The sequence below is a fragment of the Oncorhynchus keta genome, chromosome 1 (assembly GCF_023373465.1).
Source record: "Oncorhynchus keta strain PuntledgeMale-10-30-2019 chromosome 1, Oket_V2, whole genome shotgun sequence".
In the NCBI taxonomy this organism is placed as follows: Eukaryota; Metazoa; Chordata; class Actinopteri; order Salmoniformes; family Salmonidae; genus Oncorhynchus; species Oncorhynchus keta.
In genome coordinates, this window is record NC_068421.1 from 71,925,731 (window position 1) to 71,944,785 (window position 19,055).

At 43.4% G+C, this 19,055-nt stretch overlaps 2 protein-coding genes across 4 annotated transcripts; one reads left to right on the plus strand and one right to left on the minus strand.

Moving 5' to 3' along the window:
* Nucleotides 1–425: 425 nt before the first annotated feature.
* On the minus strand, nt 426–10,889 carry LOC118392671 (amidophosphoribosyltransferase-like). The gene is made up of 11 exons (XM_035784711.2): nt 10,733–10,889; nt 6,258–6,324; nt 5,689–5,895; nt 5,473–5,585; nt 5,227–5,372; nt 3,558–3,630; nt 3,313–3,464; nt 3,014–3,141; nt 2,679–2,900; nt 2,293–2,413; nt 426–2,206 (listed from the first exon to the last, which is right to left on the minus strand). Exons 1-11 carry the CDS (start codon nt 10,861–10,863, stop codon nt 2,034–2,036), a joined length of 1,533 nt encoding a protein of 510 aa, XP_035640604.1. The 5' UTR covers nt 10,864–10,889; the 3' UTR covers nt 426–2,033.
* On the plus strand, nt 6,734–15,991 carry LOC118392653 (multifunctional protein ADE2-like). Of its 3 annotated transcripts, XM_035784701.1 has the most exons (15): nt 6,734–7,160; nt 7,534–7,962; nt 8,076–8,129; nt 8,244–8,753; nt 9,437–9,508; nt 9,969–10,108; nt 11,492–11,528; nt 11,696–11,893; nt 12,566–12,744; nt 12,960–13,139; nt 13,278–13,391; nt 13,541–13,624; nt 14,352–14,532; nt 15,371–15,529; nt 15,647–15,991. In XM_035784701.1, the coding sequence occupies exons 1-15, from the start codon at nt 6,749–6,751 to the stop codon at nt 15,811–15,813; spliced, it is 2,916 nt and encodes a 971-aa protein (XP_035640594.1). In that variant the 5' UTR covers nt 6,734–6,748; the 3' UTR covers nt 15,814–15,991. The 3 variants fall into 3 exon arrangements, with proteins under 3 accessions (XP_035640594.1, XP_052316270.1, XP_035640597.1); XM_052460310.1 differs by lacking the exons at nt 6,734–7,160; nt 7,534–7,962; nt 8,076–8,129; ... (1 more) ...; nt 9,437–9,508; nt 9,969–10,108 and adding exons at nt 11,124–11,263; nt 11,336–11,395; XM_035784704.2 differs by lacking the exons at nt 6,734–7,160; nt 7,534–7,962; nt 8,076–8,129; ... (1 more) ...; nt 9,437–9,508; nt 9,969–10,108 and adding an exon at nt 11,206–11,395.
* Nucleotides 15,992–19,055: the final 3,064 nt, after the last annotated feature.

Sequence of the window (19,055 nt, forward strand, 5' to 3'; positions counted from 1 at the left end):
GCTGCACTACCTGAGCCACTTGTGTGGGTTGTAGACTCCGTCTCATGCTACCACTAGAGTGAAAGCACCGCCAGCATTCAAAAGTGACCAAAACATCAGCCAGGAAGCATAGGAACTGAGAAGTGGTCTGTGGTCACCACCTGCAGAACCACTCCTTTATTGGGGGTGTCTTGCTAATTACCTATAATTTCCACCTGTACAACAGCATGTGAAATGTATTGTCAATCAGTGTTGCTTCCTAAGTGGACAGTTTGATTTCACAGAAGTGTGATTGACTTAGTTACATTGTGTTGTTTAAGCGTTCCCTTTATTTTTTTGAGCAGTGTATATTGAATTTCCTATAGATGTTATTACTGCCATGGGTGTTTCATAACTGAGTGCATAATAAATACTGAATGACTTAAATTGTAATAAAAAAAATACAAGGTTTTCAAAAGTATTTTATATTAATTGCTTTTGTTTTCTTACATATTCATGAATTGTTTATCACGATGGGGAAAATGAAAGCACAATTAACAAACTAAATGTTCAGTCTTTCAATCTTCATGGAACAAAAATATAAATGCAACATGTAAAGTGTTGTTCCCATGTTTTATGAGGTGAAATAAAAGATCCCAAAAATTGTTATTTCTCTACAGTAAGCTGCCTCCAGCGGTTTAGAGATTATGGCAGTACATCCAACTGCAGACCACGTGTAACCATGCCAGCCCAAGACCTCCACATCCGGCTTTTTCACCTGCAGGATGGTCGGAAATGAGCCACCAGGACAGCTGATGTAACTGGGTTTGCACAACTGAAAAACATCCTCACAAACTGTCAGAAACCATTTCAGGGAAGCTCATCTGCAAGCGCGTCCTCACCAGGGTCTTGACGTGAGTGCAGTTCGGCATCGTAACTGGCCACTGGTATGCTGGAGAAGTGTGCTCTTCACAGATTAATCCTGGTTTCAATTGTACCGGGCCGATGGCAGTGTATGGGCGAACGGTTTGCGGATGTCAACGTTGTGAACAAAGTGCCCCATGGTCGCGGTTATGGTATCGGTAGGCATAAGCTACGGAAAACGAACATGATTGCATTGTATCGATGACAATTTGAATGAGATCCTGAGGCCCGTTGGTGCCATTCATCCGCTGTCAACAACTCGTTTCAGCATGATAATGCAGTCCCATGTCGCAAGGATCTGTACACAATTCCTGCAAGCTGAAAATGGCCTATACATTATTCCATGGCCTGCATACTCACCAGACAGGTCACCCATTGAGCATGTTTGGGATGCTCTGGGTCGATGTGTACGACGGCGTGTTCTGTATTCCCAGTCATGTGAAATCCATAGATTGGGGCCTAATGATTTTATTCCAATTGAAGATTTCCTTATGAACTCTAACTCAGTAAAATACTTGAAATTGTTGCATTTATATTTGTTCAGTGTAGTATGCACTTTACAGGAGGGACAGTGATTAGTCTGAAAGTAGGGAAACAGGATTCAACCACTTTGTATACAGGATATAAGCAAAATACATTTGTAGGTCAATTTAGTAGAGGTTTAAGGCTAAATTAAATGGAAGCTAGTTGTTTTCACATAACGTTTTTGGTCTGAAGTTGTGCGTCTTACAGCTGATACGGCCACTTGTAACTAATCTCTCCAATGAGAGAAAGGAGTCAGAATGCTAGTTTTTAATAGCAATGGAATATTATGTGGAATGAAAAGGCTGGGTTGAAATGTAATACATTGACGTGCATAAGGTTATTGTGTTGCCAGAGTGGAAGCATCAAGGCCCAACGGTTTCAGACCAAAGCAGGCCAGGCACCACTCAAACCGTAACAGCTTTCAGGAAAAATTTAGTAGCTACAGCAATTCTGTGTTTACTTGTCAAGGTGAGGCCGTGCCCTAGGCACCCATACTGTGACCAAGTAGGCTCCAAGAGGCACTTCCTTGGTTAGAGTATGGTTAAGGTTCACACTTTAGACATTAGGACAATAACAGCAGTAGTGTGGTCAAGATAGTGGTTGTGGTTTGAGGTTGGGGTCAGTGGTCACCACTCCAGTTCCACAGGGTATTTGCCTGTGAGGCAGGCAGTGCAGTGGCCCACTCTCCTGTTGGCCTTGGTGTTGGTGCTGATCCGCTCATCCTTCTGGAGGGAGTGGATTCCCCCCTGCACCGCTGACACCAGGCCCTCCACTGACAGATACTGCACGCTGGTGGCACCTATATTACAGAACATCGTTTTAAGATCTGGACCACACACACGTCGAATAATAAGTGCATCGAATAATAAGTATTCCGAATCTCACCAATGTAGCCAGCAATGTCCTTAAACTCTGGCCTGTTAGCAATGAGCTCCTCTTTTGTGGGGATGTTGATGCCCATGTAGCAGGGGAACCTGATGGGTGGGGAGGCAACGCGGATGTGGACCTATGGGAGGGGAGGTCAACAACCAAAATGAGTGGTCATTACAGACAGACAATGTGAGACCCGATGTCGTCTTTCATGGTCGAGAAGGAACCTGCAAGTAAGCATTTAATTGGACGATGTATACCATGCGTATCACATACATAAGACTAATAAAACTTAACTGAAACTTGAGTAATAAACCATTATAAACAGGAGAGAGAGACTAACATGCTGTATAATTGATATTAAGAGCAGGACAGATAATGATCAACTCTGGGCCACTCACCTCTGTGGCTCCTGCTTCCTTCAACAACTTGATTATGGGGGCGATGGTGTTGCCCCTGACGATGGAATCATCAACAAGCACCACCCGCTTGCCTGCAAAGTTGTCTGTCAGCGCACCAAACTTCTTGGCCACCCCCAACTGCCTGAGGCGTGTGTTTGGTTGAATAAATGTCCTCCCAACGTAGCGATTCTTACACAGAACCTCTACGTACGGCAGTCCCGACTGCAGAGATGGAACAGAAGAGTACAAACTGAAGCCTAGAATATTGTATGAATATGCACGAGTCAGAATATGCACCCTATTGCTATCAACATTCAATAGGTGCCACAACTCACCTGCTCCGCGTATCCCAGTGCAGCAGGAGTAGCAGACTCAGGCACAGTGCTGACCACGTCTGCCTCTGTAGGGGCCTCAATGGCTAGCTGCCGTCCACAGCGCTGTCTGACTGTGTACACCATCTGACCTGCAACACCAGGTGGAAACACTGAGGAAACTATAGCTAGTCTGGCATCAGCTAAAAGCAAGTAATGTGCTGTAACCTCCCAGCCAAACTATTTACTACTCTCACTGACTCAGTACTACAACTTAAAACGTTTTTGTGTTATTAGCCAGGACAACTACTATCTATGCCTACCTTCAAATATGGAGTCTGGTCTGGCAAAGTAAACATATTCAAAGATGCAAAAGGCAGGGAGGTCTCCCTCAGGGCGAGGGACGATGCTTAGGGTCTTCACACCGTGTTTGGAGATCTGGACTATCTCTCCAGGCATCACCTCTCTGTGGTACCTAAGGAACAGACAGACAGAGAGAAGCTTGTGAGCCACAGGACCACACGTTGCCATGGCAATAAGAGGTTGGTCACTGGTGATGAGAGCTCACTTGGCACCGATTGACTGGAAGCTGCAGGACTCTGATGACACCACCCAACCCTCTGTGTCTCCCTCGCCAGCACCTGACAGAGGACACAATATGGCCTTGTCAATCATCCATCCTCTCAATTTTATATACAGTACCAGTCAAAAGTTTGGACACACCTACCCATTCAAGGGTTTTTAATAACACATATGGAATCATGTAGTAACCCCCAAAAAAATGTTAAACAAATAAAAACATTTCACATGAGATTCTTCAAAGTAGCCACCCTTTGCCTTGATGGCAGCGTTGCACATTATTGGCATTCTATCAACCAGCTTCATGAGGTAGTCACCTGGAATGCATTTAAATTAACATCGGATTTCCCAGCAGGAAAATGCTTCCAGCAGGACAATGCTCCAAGCCACACAGCCAGGTCAATCAAGGTGTGGATGGAGGACCACCAGATGAAGACCCTGTCATGGCCAGCCCAATCTCCAGACCTGAACCCCATTGAAAACCTCTGGAATGTGATCAAGAGGAAGATGGATGGTCACAAGCCATCAAAGCCGAGCTGCTTGAATTTTTGCGCCAGGTGTGGCATAAAGTCACCCAACATCAATGTGCAAGATTGGTGGAGGGCATGCCAAGACACATGAAAGCTGTGATTATAAAATCATGGTTATGGGGCCTCCCGGGTGGCTGGGTTCGAGTCCAGGCTCTGTCGCAGCCAACCGCAACGAGGAGGCCCATGGGGCGACGCACAATTGGCCTAGCGTCGTCCGGGTTAGAGAGGGTTTGGCTGGCAAGGATATCCTTGTCTCATGGCGCACTAACGACTCCTGTGGCGGGCCGGGCGAAGTGCACGCTGACCACTTGTGCGGTGTTGCCTCCGACACATTGGTGCGGCTGGCTTCCGGGTTGGAAGCGCGCTGTGTTAAGAAGCAGTGCGGCTTGGTTGGGTTGTGTTTCGGAGGACGCATGGCTCTCGACTTTCGCCTCTCCCGAGTCCGTGCTGGATACCACGGAAATTGGGGAGAAAAGAGGGGTACATTTATTTTGTTTAAATCAGGGATATTCCACCAAATATTGATTTCTGAACTCTTCCTAAGTTAAAACATTAGTATTTTGTTGTTTAGAAATTAATATGAACTTATTTTCTTTGCATTATTCGAGGTCTGACAACACTGCATCTTTTTGGTTATTTTGACCAGTTGTCATTCTCTGAAAATGAATGCTCTAAATTACAAGATTTTTATTTGGGAGAAATGTTGTCAGTAGTTTATAGAATAAAACAAACATTTTACCCAAACACATACCTATAAATAGTAAAAGCAGAGAAACTGAATTTTGCAGTGGTCTCTTTTTTCCAGAGCTGTATATAGTTGCGGTCAAATATATTGGCACACTTGCACGACTCACTATTTCTTCTAAAATAATATGACTTATTTATATATATTTTTTTACTTTGTGTTCACACAAGTATTTTTTTGATTTACAAATTGCACAGGACCAAAAAATACAATTTAGAATTTTCACTTTAGTCAAAAAAATGCCTGAATCATAATTTGGTGTGCTAATATATTTGACTAACTTTACATAGATTAGTAACTCTGCTCGTAGATGAGTTAAATCAAAAATACACATGACAAAGACACACAAATACCATGCAGCGCTAAGGAAGCACCAAAAACACCTGCAGTGTGGAGTTTAGAAATGGGGACGAGGCGTCCGATGCTGAGCGGTCTGTTTCCGTACGGGTCACGGATAGCATAGATCACATCTGTGTACATCACCAGCAGTGAGTAGGATGTAGGGGTCTCATGCATCAGGTTCTTTATCCTGCAATAGAAAGAATAACAATCAATTAAGATGATGATCTTTACAGGGCGTAAAAGAAATGGGGTATTATTGGAATGGATTAGAAGGCCATAGTATGGACCTGGCCACCCAGTCAGGGGCATCCAGCTCCTCCATGGGCGGAGTCAGAGCCAGCAGCTGGGTGATGAGCTCACTGTCTGAGCTGGTGGAGAGACCCACGCCGTGACGCATCACCTGCCATACACACAGTTATGTATGCTTATACACAAATACACAATAATCAACTACAATATAAACAAATGCACACACAGTCATTGCATATGACAGCATGGCCCACCTTTTTACGCAGTGCGGCTGCATTGACCAGCTCCCCGTTGTGTGCCACAGCTATCTTGCCGTGCAGTGTGTCCACTACAAAGGGCTGGCAGTTCTGCAGCTCAGAGATGCCCGTGGTGGAGTAGCGTGTGTGCCCGATGCCCAGGTTACCATAGCGCAGCTTCAGAAGGTCCTCAGGTGGAAAGGCATTGTTCACTAACCCCATCCCCTGTGAAGGGAAGCGACATACCAAATCAGAAAAATAACACATGCAGACATCTTGGACACACATACTGAACTAAAAGCTTGTGCATTCATAAGAATAAATACAAATTGTAGCCAAAATGTGATTAGTAAAGCTTTAACGTGATGACATAACTGTTGTCTTATTTCTGTACAGCAGGTTACCTCCCCGTCTGAGACTTTAGTTGACATGTTAATGTGTTTTGGGGGAAAAGTGGTGGTATTGTGTTTAGTTTGAGGACACTGAAAGGATGTTGAGTAATCATCATTATCTGGAATGAGTGATTATAGCCATGTTTCTCTTTCATGTTTTCTTACTGAATGGTTCTGTATGTCACACATTTTTACCTTGAGGGTGTTGTACGTTGGTGGGTTGACTCCATTACTTGTGACGATTCCAGCACTTTCCTGACCCCTAAATAAACAAAGACAAATAAATTGCTTGAATAACATTTAGGTTCTAGTCTTAAGACAATTTGCTTAATGCAACATGTTTGAGGCTAGCTTTTCTGTATGTATACTGTCTTAGGGCAGACTTAAAACGGTTTGGTAAAGGAGAAGTGTTTTAGAACAGAGGAAAAATGATGGGGTATGTGTATCTGCAGTGGAGTTGCCTTATATGGAGTGGCCTTGCACTGCAGCCTCAGCCAATTTGCCAAGCTGCTTCTCGGATTACAGTCCATCCGTTCCTCCCCCACACCACACAGCTTAAGCCAGTAGTGAGGCTGCTTTGATTTGGTGGGCGTTCCTCTCGGCTTAACCGCCTGGTTGCCTTGGGAACCAGGCACCAGAGGAAGGGGGGCTGGGAGAGAAAGAAGCATTTCCAGGTCAGCTCAAACATGGAGAAAGGAGCAGGGAGACAAAGAGGAGGTGAAGAGGAGGCGATTCTAGAGGTGGAGGAGACAGGTGCAGCAGGGCAGTGGAGGGAAACGGAGGTGCTGGCTCTTCTGTCAGTGTGGGGGGAGCTGGGAGCAGCTCAGAATTCAGGTGTATGCAGTAGAGCCACTTTTGAATGCATCTCAGAGCAGCTGAAAAGGCTGAGCGTGCTGCGTGGCTGGAGGGAGTGCCAGGCCCAGTGCAGGCGGCTGGGACTTCAGGGCATGAAGGCTGAACAGCCAGGCACATCCACCAACTACAGCCAGGGGGAAGCAGCCATGATGGACACCCAAATGAACCAAAGTGACTGGGAGGAAAAGGAGGATCTTACCAGTGAGAAAGAGGCTCACTCTTCCTCAGTCATAATACAGGAAGGTAACTGGAACAATGTACTGGCTGAGAAAAAAAATAGTATAATGCTGACACACTGGACTAATTTACAATAGAATAAAATCGGAAGATGTTTAGTATACACAAAAGTAGTCTAATTAGCATAATCTTTGAGGTATCCCTCATTTAGATAAAGAGGCCGCTTCATGACAGAAATGTTGACTCAGACATAACTGGAGTCACATACCATTAGCCAAGAAAAAGGGTTACACTGAATCTAAATAAACCAGAGTATCAGTAACAGACAATATCAAAAATGGACCCCCTGATTGACATTCCTTTAAAAATGCATGTGTGATTGTTTAATGAGGCCTGTGTCAGATTCTTCACGAGGCTCTCCCTTATGCCCAATACGTAGGCCGCCATTGGACAGATGAGGAGGTGCGAGCTCTGCTTTGTGTCTGGTCTGACCGCCACGTCCGCCAACGCCTCAAAGGAACGCTACGCAACAAGGCCATCTTCCAGGAGATGGCCCGCTGCATGCAGAGGGGCTTCGGAGTGGTGCGCAACTGGAAACAATGCCGCACTAAATACAAGAACCTCAAGTATGAGTACAAGACAGCCAAGAGTGCCCAGGATGCTGCAGGCAGCAGTGGAAGTGGCCCAGGAAGGTACATGAAGTTCTTTGATGAGGTAGAGGCCATAGTGCTGGACAGGGAATTTGAAGGGTGCCAGGATATGCAGAGAGGACCTGAAGGGGACCAGGGAGCTGGGAGGCTGGGCCCTCTGGAAGGCAAGACTCAGTCTAAAGAACCCGAAGGAGACCTGGTCATTGAGATAGACGATGGTGAGATTTTAACAAAAAAAATAATACTACAAGTTTATAGCTGGTGATGAGATACTGAATGAATACATTGCTTAGACCTACTTTTAACATTTCTAGAACAATGCATCTTTCAGATGACAACAGTGACAATTATGAGCTAGACACAGACCAAAACCAAAGGGAATCAGGTATGTATAATCAAATAACCTATAGCAGAAAAGCCTTCTAAAATGCTGTGCAGTACATGGGCTTGGCATAATTGCTTATGCTCACTCTATTCTACATTCTGTCTCCCATCCTAGGAGTCCATCTATCACCATTGGATCAATCTAGCTCCGAGCAGTTCCACGTGGTAACGGTGTCTGACACAGGCCGGAACTGGAGTGACCAGGAGGTGCATGCTCTGATCCAGGTGTGGTCGGAGGAGGGTGTGTGCAGGCAGCTGGAGAGCTCCACCAGGAAGAGGGATATCTTTGTGCAGATCTCCTGCCGGCTACTGCAGCAGGGGGTGGAGCGCGACTGGAAGCAGTGTCACACCAAATACAAGAACCTCAAGTACCTGTATCGCTCCCTACAGAGGGGCAGGGCTGACAGCACAGACCCACGCCGTCTCATGAGGTTCTATGATGAGGTGGATGCCATTTTGACCAGGTCGGATAGTGGACCTGCCATGGGATATGAGGAACAAGCAGAGGCTGGCGCCATGATGGGGTATGAGGATGACACAGATGCCATGACTTGTCCAGTTAACTCTTACACAGCTCAAAGCTATGAGGTTAACCCAAAGAATGAGGACCAACAAACACACACAGGTAAGAAAGTGACTCCTTTGTAGAGCAACCTAAGGTCACTCCAAATCATTTAGTGGTGACTATATAAAAGTCACCACTATAAATGCATTTGTCCACAGGCTAGAATGCAAACAAACAGCTATGATTAGTGAGTTTTCTGTCTGTAACTGACCACAGTGGGGGCTGTCCTGGGTATCCAGGTCATGTTGCATTCCTGTATTTTGACCTTGAGATCACAGTAGTCCATTATTAAACACTCCCTGTTCAGAAATGACTCTCCATATCACAACAATTTTAAAAGAAATGGGGGTAACTGCATCCAATGTGTCCCTCATGATGTAAGCTAAACCGTGGAAATTAATTCCTTGTGACTCGGAACATGCTTCTGTTAATCAAACAGAACGTGACCCACCCCAGCCCCCTTTCATCTAAGACAATGGCTTCCCTGATTGACTGATAATTGGCTTCCTTCATAGCTGTAGTTTAGTGACCATAAAAAAATATAGCAGACACTACAACACAAGCCATTACATCTTCAGACATATCCCACATCTTTTGTTGCCTATAACAAGCTAAACTATAACATTAAAAAATAAACCCTATCAGCCCCAATGATGGTAGTTTGAGCCAGTAGAACCTGGTTGGGGAAAATAAGTTATGAAATTGTGCATTAGTGATGTTGCATGCCTCTGTGTTCCTTCCAGACAATTCTGATACCGATAAAAGACAGGATCTGACTGCAAAAAGAGGACTGAAAAGGAAAGCATTGATTCAAGGTTTGAAATTGTATCTCCTTCCACAATTATGTATCATCTCATTTTTAAATCCACTCGCGACCAAAGGCTCAGTAACAGAATAATGATGGACGTGTGACTGTGAGTCAGTCCTGTGACTTACCAATAAGAGTCCTGATCTAATCATGGGAGAGTGGGCTGGTGAGAGGAGTCAAAACTGCTGAGAATGTGCAAAAAACACTAGCCTTCTTTACAAAACTGAAATTTAAATTTAGTGTATCCATGTGCTCAAAACGCAGAACAATAAGATTGCAATCTGCACATTCTTTAGTATACATTTAGAAATGTTTTCTCAGAACACATCAGCACAATAAACTTGAGAGGACCAAGGTCAAGAATCAGACTTCTACACAAAAGTGATTGATGAATCAATGATGAAGGCATTTAACCCCTCAACTCAATCTCTCATGTATTAGCCCCTTTGAATCCTTGTTTTCTTTAGATACCTGTAGAATTGTGAAGAAAAATTATACTGGGAGCAGCTGTGCTGAGAGTATTGATTTCCAGTGCAAATTGGAGGAGGAACAAAACATTCCCATTACAGAGATCAACTCAGTGGCAGCCTCTGTCCGACAAAAACAGGTAGGCCTAATCACGTCCGAATGTTACAAATGATGTTAACATCATTGTAACCAGTTGACTGTTGTATATAATAGGAGTAAATATGTCTGAAAGTTGTGGCACACAATACCTTTAAGAAAGATATTGAGTGGAGTCTGCACTGGAGAAATGTAGCAGTCTGGAATCCAAATAAGTCCAGAGATCGCCATACTTTAACGGGAAATAACGTAACACAATGTACAAAGTTGGGGCGGCAGGGAAGCCTAGTGCTTTGAGCGTTGGACTAGTAACCGGAAGGTTGCAAGTTTAAACCCCCGAGCTGACAAGGTACAAATCTGTCGTTCTGCCCCTGAACAAACAGGCAGTTAACACACTGTTCCCAGGCCGTCATTGAAAATAAGAATTTGTTCTTAACTGACTTGCCTAGTTAAATAAATAAAAAAGTTGAAAAGCAATGTTGACGTCACACCTACACGTTGTTTTGAGACATTGCGAACTTCAATGCATTCTTTAAGTGATGAAAGTTGTAACCATTATAGCAGTGTAGCTAATCAATTATGGGCAAGATAGTGGGAATTTGTGATTAGCGGATGGCTATACAAAACGACGCTATTTAAATTTGCTACCTAGAAAACATCAACTCACCTATGTTGTAGCGCGACAAGTCCCAAAGTTAACACTTGGGCAACTTCTAGTTGCGTTGGCCATTCTCCTGCGGCAACACAGCCGAAAACTCCGCACTCTTCTCCGATGCCAGATTCTTCGAACTCGCTCATTCTTAAATTCCTGGGCCTCCGGTCTACTTCACACAGCGTGTATCTATCTCCACGCTGCAAACACTGGCCACGTGTTGACAACAGAGCTACGGCTGAACGAACGGGCTCAACCTACAGGGATACAAAATGGGGAACTTCATTGACGTCCCTGACAACAGACGGAGTACTCCGTGTCAAATTGCGAAAGTAATACAAACTCATCGATTAGGACTTTGACTGAGCACCGATATGTAGACATTCACCCTATGTTTTTTGGTGATAAAGTTATTAGATTTATTTGAAAGTATTCAACAGATACTAAGTAAAAAATCAAAGACACCTATTTTACAACTATGTCAGTGTTTGGGATGATCTGATATGTTGGGGTGAGCAGCGGAAGAAAAAAAGTTTTCCCCACGTGGTGAGGCCTACACTACTATAATTGGTTATTCCTGAATCAATATTCAATTGTAATTGGCTTTTCTGGATTCAGAAAATCAGTCGTGACTCCTGCAGCACATTTCTCTTTTTGCGCCGAATCCACGAGTTGCAGGTAAAGTGGCGAGAATTATAGATGAAAGTAAGATATTTTTGGTGTACATTTCCCACACTTTTGATTTAATTTAACTTTACTTGCTTTATTTTTCAGGTTTTCAGATTATCTACCAACATGGCACCTGCATCAGGTATGCTTTCATGTAAAATAAAACTTATACAACATATTTTTCTTCAGTTGCAAACAGCATCAAGTCGGAGTGACAATATAATTCGATTCCCACTGTAAACCCGCGTTTCCGTAAATAAGTGTTTTTGCGTCGATTTCGTACTGATGTTTTTCTGCTTTCTGTTAAAGTGCTGAAACTTGGACAGAAACTAAATGAGGGAAAGACCAAGCAGATATTCGAGCTCGTGGATGAGCCAGGCCATGTTCTGGTCCAGTCCAAGGACCAAATCACGGCCGGGAATGCGGTGAGGAAGGACCAGATGGAGGGGAAGGCCGCGATAGCAAACAGAACCACGAGCTGTGTTTTCAAGCTACTGCAGGAAGCGGGTGAGTCTTCTGGCTACAGTGTTTTCAATTATCATTCATGATTGTAGTTTGTTAATGATTAGTTTGGTTATGTGTCGGTGAGTGTGATAACTATTTTAGATGTGCCCTCCATATATTCATAATATTCTGTAATCAATTTGAAAGCTTTATGGTAATGTGAGAATATATATATATATATATATATATATGTGTGTGTGTGTGTCTGGCTGTGCCAACGGTCATGAGTGCATTTGTCCACAGGCTAGAATGCAAACAAACAGTTATGATTAGTGAGTTTTCTGTCTGTAACTGACCACGGTGGGGGCTGTCCTGGATATCAAGGTCATGTTGCATTCCTGTATTTTGACCTTGAGATCACAGTAGTCCATTAATAAACACTCTCTGTTCAGAAATGACTCTCCATATCACAACAATTTTAAAAGAAATGGGGGTAATTGCATCCAGTGTGTCCCTCATGATGTAAGCTAAACCGTGGAAATGAATTCCTTGTGACTCGGAACATGCTTCTGTTAATCAAACAGAATGTGACCCACCCCAGCCCCCTTTTCTCCCCTTCATCTAAGACAATGGCTTCCCTGAATGACTGATAATTGGCTTCCTTCACAGCTGTAGTAGTGGTGCTGTTTAATCACCAATGGCTGAATAAGTCCTCGTGTTCTTTTTATACCTCAGGCATTAAGACAGCCTTTGTAAGGCAGCAGTCGGAGACTGCGTTTGTGGCAGCCCACTGTGAGATGATCCCCATTGAGTGGGTCTGCCGACGGGTGGCTACTGGATCCTTCCTGAAGAGGAACCCAGGCGTCAAGGAGGGCTACAGGTTCTCCCCTCTGAAAATGGAGATGTTCTTCAAGGTGTTTGTGTGTATTTGTATCTGTCCAATCATGCCCAGCAGAGAAAGTCTCTGATAATCCTATCTTCCTGCTTAATTTGCACACATTCATTTTCTGCTCAAGTGAAAACATTGCAAGTTAGGTGCTTCATCCATCATCTATCTTCATACAAATATTTCCGCGTTCTACAGTTTACATCGTTATCTGAAATCTTGGTTACTATTTGTTTGTCTTAGGATGATGCCAACAATGACCCTCAGTGGTCGGAGGAGCAGCTGCTGGAGACTAAGTTCTCTCTGGCTGGGCTCAACATCGGCCGCTGTGAGCTGGACATCATGAACCGCAGCACTGTTGCCATCTTTGAGGTTCTGGAGAGGGCCTGGGCCACCCAGAACTGCACACTGGTGGACATGAAGGTATGTGGCTCAGCACCACCCTCAGATGGTCAGGGGAGGTAATGAAGTGGACCATTGTTTTGCTCATAGTTAGTTTTGGAAGTTTTGAATTGAATGTCTTCCTGTTAGTTAACATGTATTTCTCTGACTGTTTGACAGATTGAGTTTGGTGTGAATGTGCGCACCAAAGAAATTGTGCTTGCCGACGTGATTGACAATGATTCCTGGAGGCTGTGGCCTGCAGGAGATCGGAGTCAGCAGAAAGACAAACAGGTGAGATGGTCTGCTGCATAGCTCTGTCTAATGCTGCTATCCTGCCTTCCCTTTATGGCAACATTAGCATTTTTCCATAATTTAACCACCTCAGATTTTGAGTTGCACCATGTTAACTGTAGTATAAACCTGTGTCCTCTTCTCTGCAGGTGTACCGGGACCTGAAGGAGGTGACTCCTGAGGCCATGCAGATGGTGAAGAAAAACTTTGAGTGGGTCTCTGAAAGAGTGATGGTAGGCTAGCTTTGTGTATCCCACTAGTCCAGTGCCCTTTAGCCTAAAATAACAGGAGCTGACTAGCTGTAACTCTTATCAGGACGACAGCAACTAGTTTGTTTTGAATCAACATACTGTAATGATAGAGGATCAGGGCCCAGATTTACAAAACACGTCTTACGCAAAAACTTAAAGATTCTTAAGAAAAAAATAAGAACTTCGTAAGTGCAATTCCTCAATATTTTAAGAATGAATGATTTTCATACAAACTTCTTATGTATTTAAGATGTTTGTTGCTATGCAACTATTTTAGCTAGCAATGGCAATCATGTTATCTTATTTCTTAAAGGTGAAATGTAAATACATAAGAACCTTTTTGAAGAATAGTAACTTAAATCTATTGTTAAGGAAAAAATGGCAGTTAAGACATTTGTGAACCTGGGCCCAGGTAGTTTAACATTAACTTGTCTGTTAATTTAGGTCCATTCCAGTGTTTTATAACCTAGACATTATGCGATTCTCACGTGAATCCCAGCATTTAAAATAGCTCAACCTTTTTGTGACCAGTCTTTGATCAACCCGAGTAATCTCAGATTTGCATACTCCCTCACAACCTCTGTCAATTTTAACCCAGTTTGTTTTAATCTGTCACATGACACACACATGATACAAGTACAGCCCATAGTGAAATAATTTAGGTCTGGCATTCAGTAGAGACTGATGGGGTGTCTGTGTGTGTCCCTAGCTTCTGCTGGAGCCCAAGGCCTGTGGCAGAGTGGTGGTTCTGATGGGCTCCACCTCTGACCTAGCCCACTGTGAGAAGATCAGGAAGGCCTGTGGCTCCTACGGAATCCACTGTGTCCTCCGAGTCACCTCTGCACACAAAGGACCAGATGAGACTCTTCGCATCAAAGCTGAATACGAAGGTGGGCTGAGCTCAGCCTTATAGCCCTAACCTTACTGGCAACCCCTAACATGCTGACCATGCCGCTTGTGTTGCATGTGCGAGCGTTGCAAAATAAATGTACACATACATGATATTCGATCATTGCACACACACTGCTCGCGCGCGCCAACGAGCATCTGTATTGCCAGGTGCTAAAATAGAAGTTAGTTCTATTTGTGACACTCAATGTGCTCCAAGTCCTGCCTCTCCCATCTCCTCGTTGGAATTTAGGCGTATATACGCACGTGTGTGATTGAAAGATGAACGGAGGTCGGTTGTGGTAATGCACCTTATTAAAGTTGCCAATCGCCATATAAAGTCCAAAGAAAAAGAAGCCTGAAGTAAGTAAGGAAGGGAGATGACGAGAAATGAATTTGGTTGACCATTTTATCTGTGGACTAATTGTCAGAGTAGAGAACCTTATGCATTTCAGGACAAATTAGCTAGCTAAATAGGGCAAATTAGTTAGCAACAGCAAGCTAGCTAAATTGCCCTAAATGTTTAATGCCTTTTGACCTGTCCCTAAATTAATATAATTGGTTTTGAGTTGGTTTTGATATTTCAACCTGCGTGTCCTGATTGCGTTTGGTGTGGGTGGACAAAAAACCAAGAACAACTCCTCTCTACATAGATTGTACAAGCTGTTGCCTGCTTATGTTTATTGAAAGTGGAAGATTATGTGGTACGTACATTTTGAATAATGGCTCAGTATGTGGAGTAACTGTGCAGTATACTGGCTAAAATAATGGCTATCTAATATAAAACATTATACATTTTACTCTTCTGTATGGGTGGGCTAATGTGCAGTATTTTCCCAGGAGACGGAGTACCGACTATGTTTGTGGCTGTGGCGGGCAGAAGCAATGGCCTTGGTCCAGTGATGTCAGGAAACACCGCCTACCCAGTCATCAATTGCCCTCCTATCACCCCTGACTGGGGGGCACAGGACATCTGGTCATCTCTTCGCATGCCCAGCGGTGAGTACATCTTTCCATGTGGTCTGTCTTGCTGTGTGTGTACAGTAAAGTATGGTTATTCTCCTTGAAATGAATCTGTGTGGTTACCCTAACCCTGACTGCTCCTCTCTCCCAAAGGTCTTGGCTGCTCCACAATCCTCTCCCCTGACGCTGCAGCCCAGTTTGCAGCTCAGATCTTTGGGCTCAGTGACCACCTGGTGTGGTCCAAACTGCGGGCCTCCATGCTCAACACCTGGGTGTCTCTGAAGCAGGCTGACAAGAAGCTGCAGGCCTGTAGCCTGTAAGGAGCCACCTGTACTGTACCATTCCAAACCCTGCCAGAGCTCTCTAAGATGGGCATTGTGAAGGGTCACTGCTTGGCTGTGTCATGTCTAATGAAATATTTACCATGTAAAATCAGCCCTACAACACATTTCTCTAATCATTCCCTTAATAAAGTGATTCATGTGTATAAACATCTGATTTAGATTACTATGTTTTTCTATTTCATATACAGTATACACTACATGACCAAAGGTATGTGGACACCTGCTCGTCGAACATCTAATTCCAAAATCATGGTCATTAATATGGAGTTGGTTCCCCACTTTGCTGCTATAACAGCCTCCATTCTTCTGGGAATGCTTTCCACGAGATGTTGGCACATTGCTGCAGGGACTTGCTTCCATTCAGCCACAAGCATTAGTGAGGTTGGGCACTGATGTTGGCCGATTTGGCCTGGCTTGCAGTTGGCGTTCCAATTCATCCCAAAGGTGTTTGTTTGCTTTGAGGTCAGGGCTCTGCAGGCCAGTCAAGTTCTTCTACACCAATCTCGACAAACCATTTCTGTATGGACCTCGCTTTGTGCACAGGGCATTGACATGCTTAAACAGGAAAGGGCCTGCCGCAAACTATTGCCACAATGTTGGAAGCACAGAATCGTCTAGAATTTCAGACTATTTGTCCTCCACCAAACCTTACAGTTGCCACTAGGCACTGGGGCAGGTAGTGTTCTCCTGTAATCTGCCAAACCCAGATTTGTCTGTCGGACTGCCAGATAGTGAGGTGTGATTCATCACTCCAGAGAACGCATTTTGTCCAATGTCAGCTCCAGCTGACGCTTGGCGATCTTAGGCTTGTGTGGGGCTGCTTGGCCATGGAAACCCAATTCATGAAGCTCCCGACGAACAATTATTTTGCTGACGTTGCTTCCAGAGGCAGGAACTCTAGTCAGTATTGCAACTGAGGACGGACGATTTTTACTCGCTTCAGCAGTCCCGTTCTGAGCTTGTGTGGCCTACCACTTAGCGGATGAGCTGTAGCTCCTCCAAGATGTTTCCACTTCACAATAACAGTAGTTATAGTTGACCTGGGCAGCTCTAGCAGGACAGAAATTTGATGAATGGACTTGTTGAGAAGGTTCCAACCCATAATTAAATATGGTAATGTACTGTACAGACACATCCAAAATGATTGGCACCCTTGATAAAGATAAGCAACAAAATACTGTATAAAATAGTTAATACAAATACTGATCTATACACTTTGGTCCTCTACCAGACAAGTGGTGTTCCAGTTGTTTTAATTGTTGCCAGTGTATAATTGGCATGTCTCTTCATTTGAGTTCTTTGCCTTTCCCCATGGTGATGAATGACAAATGGATTTTACATGTGTTACCTCATTTTTATACCCCGGTGAAACAGGAAGCCATGAAAGGCCACAATACAGTTCCTTAAACTAAGATTATTTTTTATATATTTTTTTCCAGTTTAAAGTTTTCTTGTTTTTCAATCAACCAACAAAACACATTCCACATTCAAATGTGATAATACATTTGTAAAAATACAATTAAAATGAATGATAAAGTCAAATAAAAACATTTATTTTTCTTTATTTTCCTTGGTGCATATATATATATATACATACACACATACACACGCACACGTACTCAAAAACGAAATTAAAATAAAAACACAAAAAAACAACACTTGCAGCAGCACTATCAAGGTTCTTATCAGCTATTTCATGCATTCGCTGAGACGACGGGCCAATAATTTGTTTTTAGGTTTTACAGTACCTTACACAACATGTATCTGTGCATTTCCTTAGTCACCCCATTCACTCTGTCCAGTTTGATATATAGTTGAATATAGTGGAGACCAGAGTCTATCAAACTTGGGCTGTCTCTTGTGGAGGTCATAAGTGAGCTTTTCAAGAGGAAGAAAGTCAACAATCTGGTCAATCCACATTTTAAATGTAGGAGGGGTATTAGAGGCCCACAATAGAAGAATACATTTCTTAGCAAAGTATGTAATAGTCATAAGCAAATTTTCTCTGTCAGGATCAAGAACAAAGTCCTGCTGGGCATTAAGAAGATAGATACACGGGGTCATATCAAACTGTACCTCTAGTATTTTCTGTGCAGCAGAATCTGGCAATCTCTCTACAGCTCCAAAATACATGCATATAGGTTCCACTTTCAGAGGTTCATCTTTTACAGTTAGGAGACATATCTGTTTTCATTCTATGGAGTCTCAAATGAGTATAATAAAATTGGTACAAAAATTTGTAATTAGATTCTTTCATTTTTACACTGGTAGAGGAGCAGTATACCCTGTCGCAAACCTCCGCCCATAACTCATCGCTGACAGTCAGACCAAGGTCCTTTTCCCAGATTATTTTCAAAGGAGTAAAGGAGGAGCTTCCTTTCTCAGAAATGAGTCTATAGATGTAAGATATTTAGCCTTTAATGTATTGTGCTGTGCCAAGAAGGGTTTCAACTTCATTCAACTGAGTTCTAAACCTCTTCTTGGAGGTAGATGAGGAAATTACATGTCTAATTTGAAGATATATTTTTTTTAAATGGGATCTTGGCACATCGAATTCACTGCAGAGCTCTTGAAAGGATTTCAGTGTAGTGGTTTTCTGATGAAATAGGTCTGAAAAGGTCCTGATTCCTAGAGTATGTCAAAGATTAAAGTTGGCATCCCTCAGGGCTTTTGGCAAGTCTGGGTTGCCTACTATAGGCGAGTGAGAACATATTTGGGAGGAAATGCCCAGGTATTTCTTACAGTCCCTCCACGCTAGTAGGATGCTGTAAATCACAAAGGTTTTGGCTATGTTGCCCACTTCACTAAAGGTATTAATGAATATAATTGAGCTTAAGGGCATTGAACCACAGAATTGGGCTTCTATCTGAATCCACGTTGACTCTTGTCTGTTTGTGATCCATGTTAGCATGTTGCGGATTTGGGCAGACCAGTAGTACAATTGAAGGGAGGGAAGGGCAAGACCACCCTTAGATTCAGGTTTCGATAGAGTGGAAAACTTGATCCTAGGTTTTTTATTGCCCCATATAAATTTGGTGATGCTTTGGTTAGTTGTTTTGAAGAAGGAAACTGGGAGATAGCATGGGAGCATCTGAAATAAGTAGTTCAGTCTAGGGAGGACGTTCATAAGGATTACAGTAATTCTTCCTACTAAGCTAATTGGGAGGGAGATCCAGGTTTGGAGATCGTTCTTGATTCGATCCAGGAGTGGAAGATAA

Excerpts from the sequence above, each read along its gene's own strand:
- LOC118392653 (XM_035784701.1), top strand. The coding sequence starts at position 6,749 with ATGGAGAAAGGAGCAGGGAGACAAAGAGGAGGTGAAGAGGAGGCGATT. Across the intron at positions 9,509-9,968 it reads AAGGAAAGCATTGATTCAAG|ATACCTGTAGAATTGTGAAG; the intron begins GTTTGAAATTGT and ends TGTTTTCTTTAG. Across the intron at positions 11,894-12,565 it reads CAAGCTACTGCAGGAAGCGG|GCATTAAGACAGCCTTTGTA; the intron begins GTGAGTCTTCTG and ends TTTATACCTCAG.
- LOC118392671 (XM_035784711.2), bottom strand. The coding sequence starts at position 10,863 with ATGAGCGAGTTCGAAGAATCTGGCATCGGAGAAGAGTGCGGAGTTTTC. Across the intron at positions 3,631-5,226 it reads TTCTAAACTCCACACTGCAG|GTGCTGGCGAGGGAGACACA; the intron begins GTGTTTTTGGTG and ends GTCCTCTGTCAG. Across the intron at positions 2,901-3,013 it reads CACTGGGATACGCGGAGCAG|TCGGGACTGCCGTACGTAGA; the intron begins GTGAGTTGTGGC and ends CCATCTCTGCAG.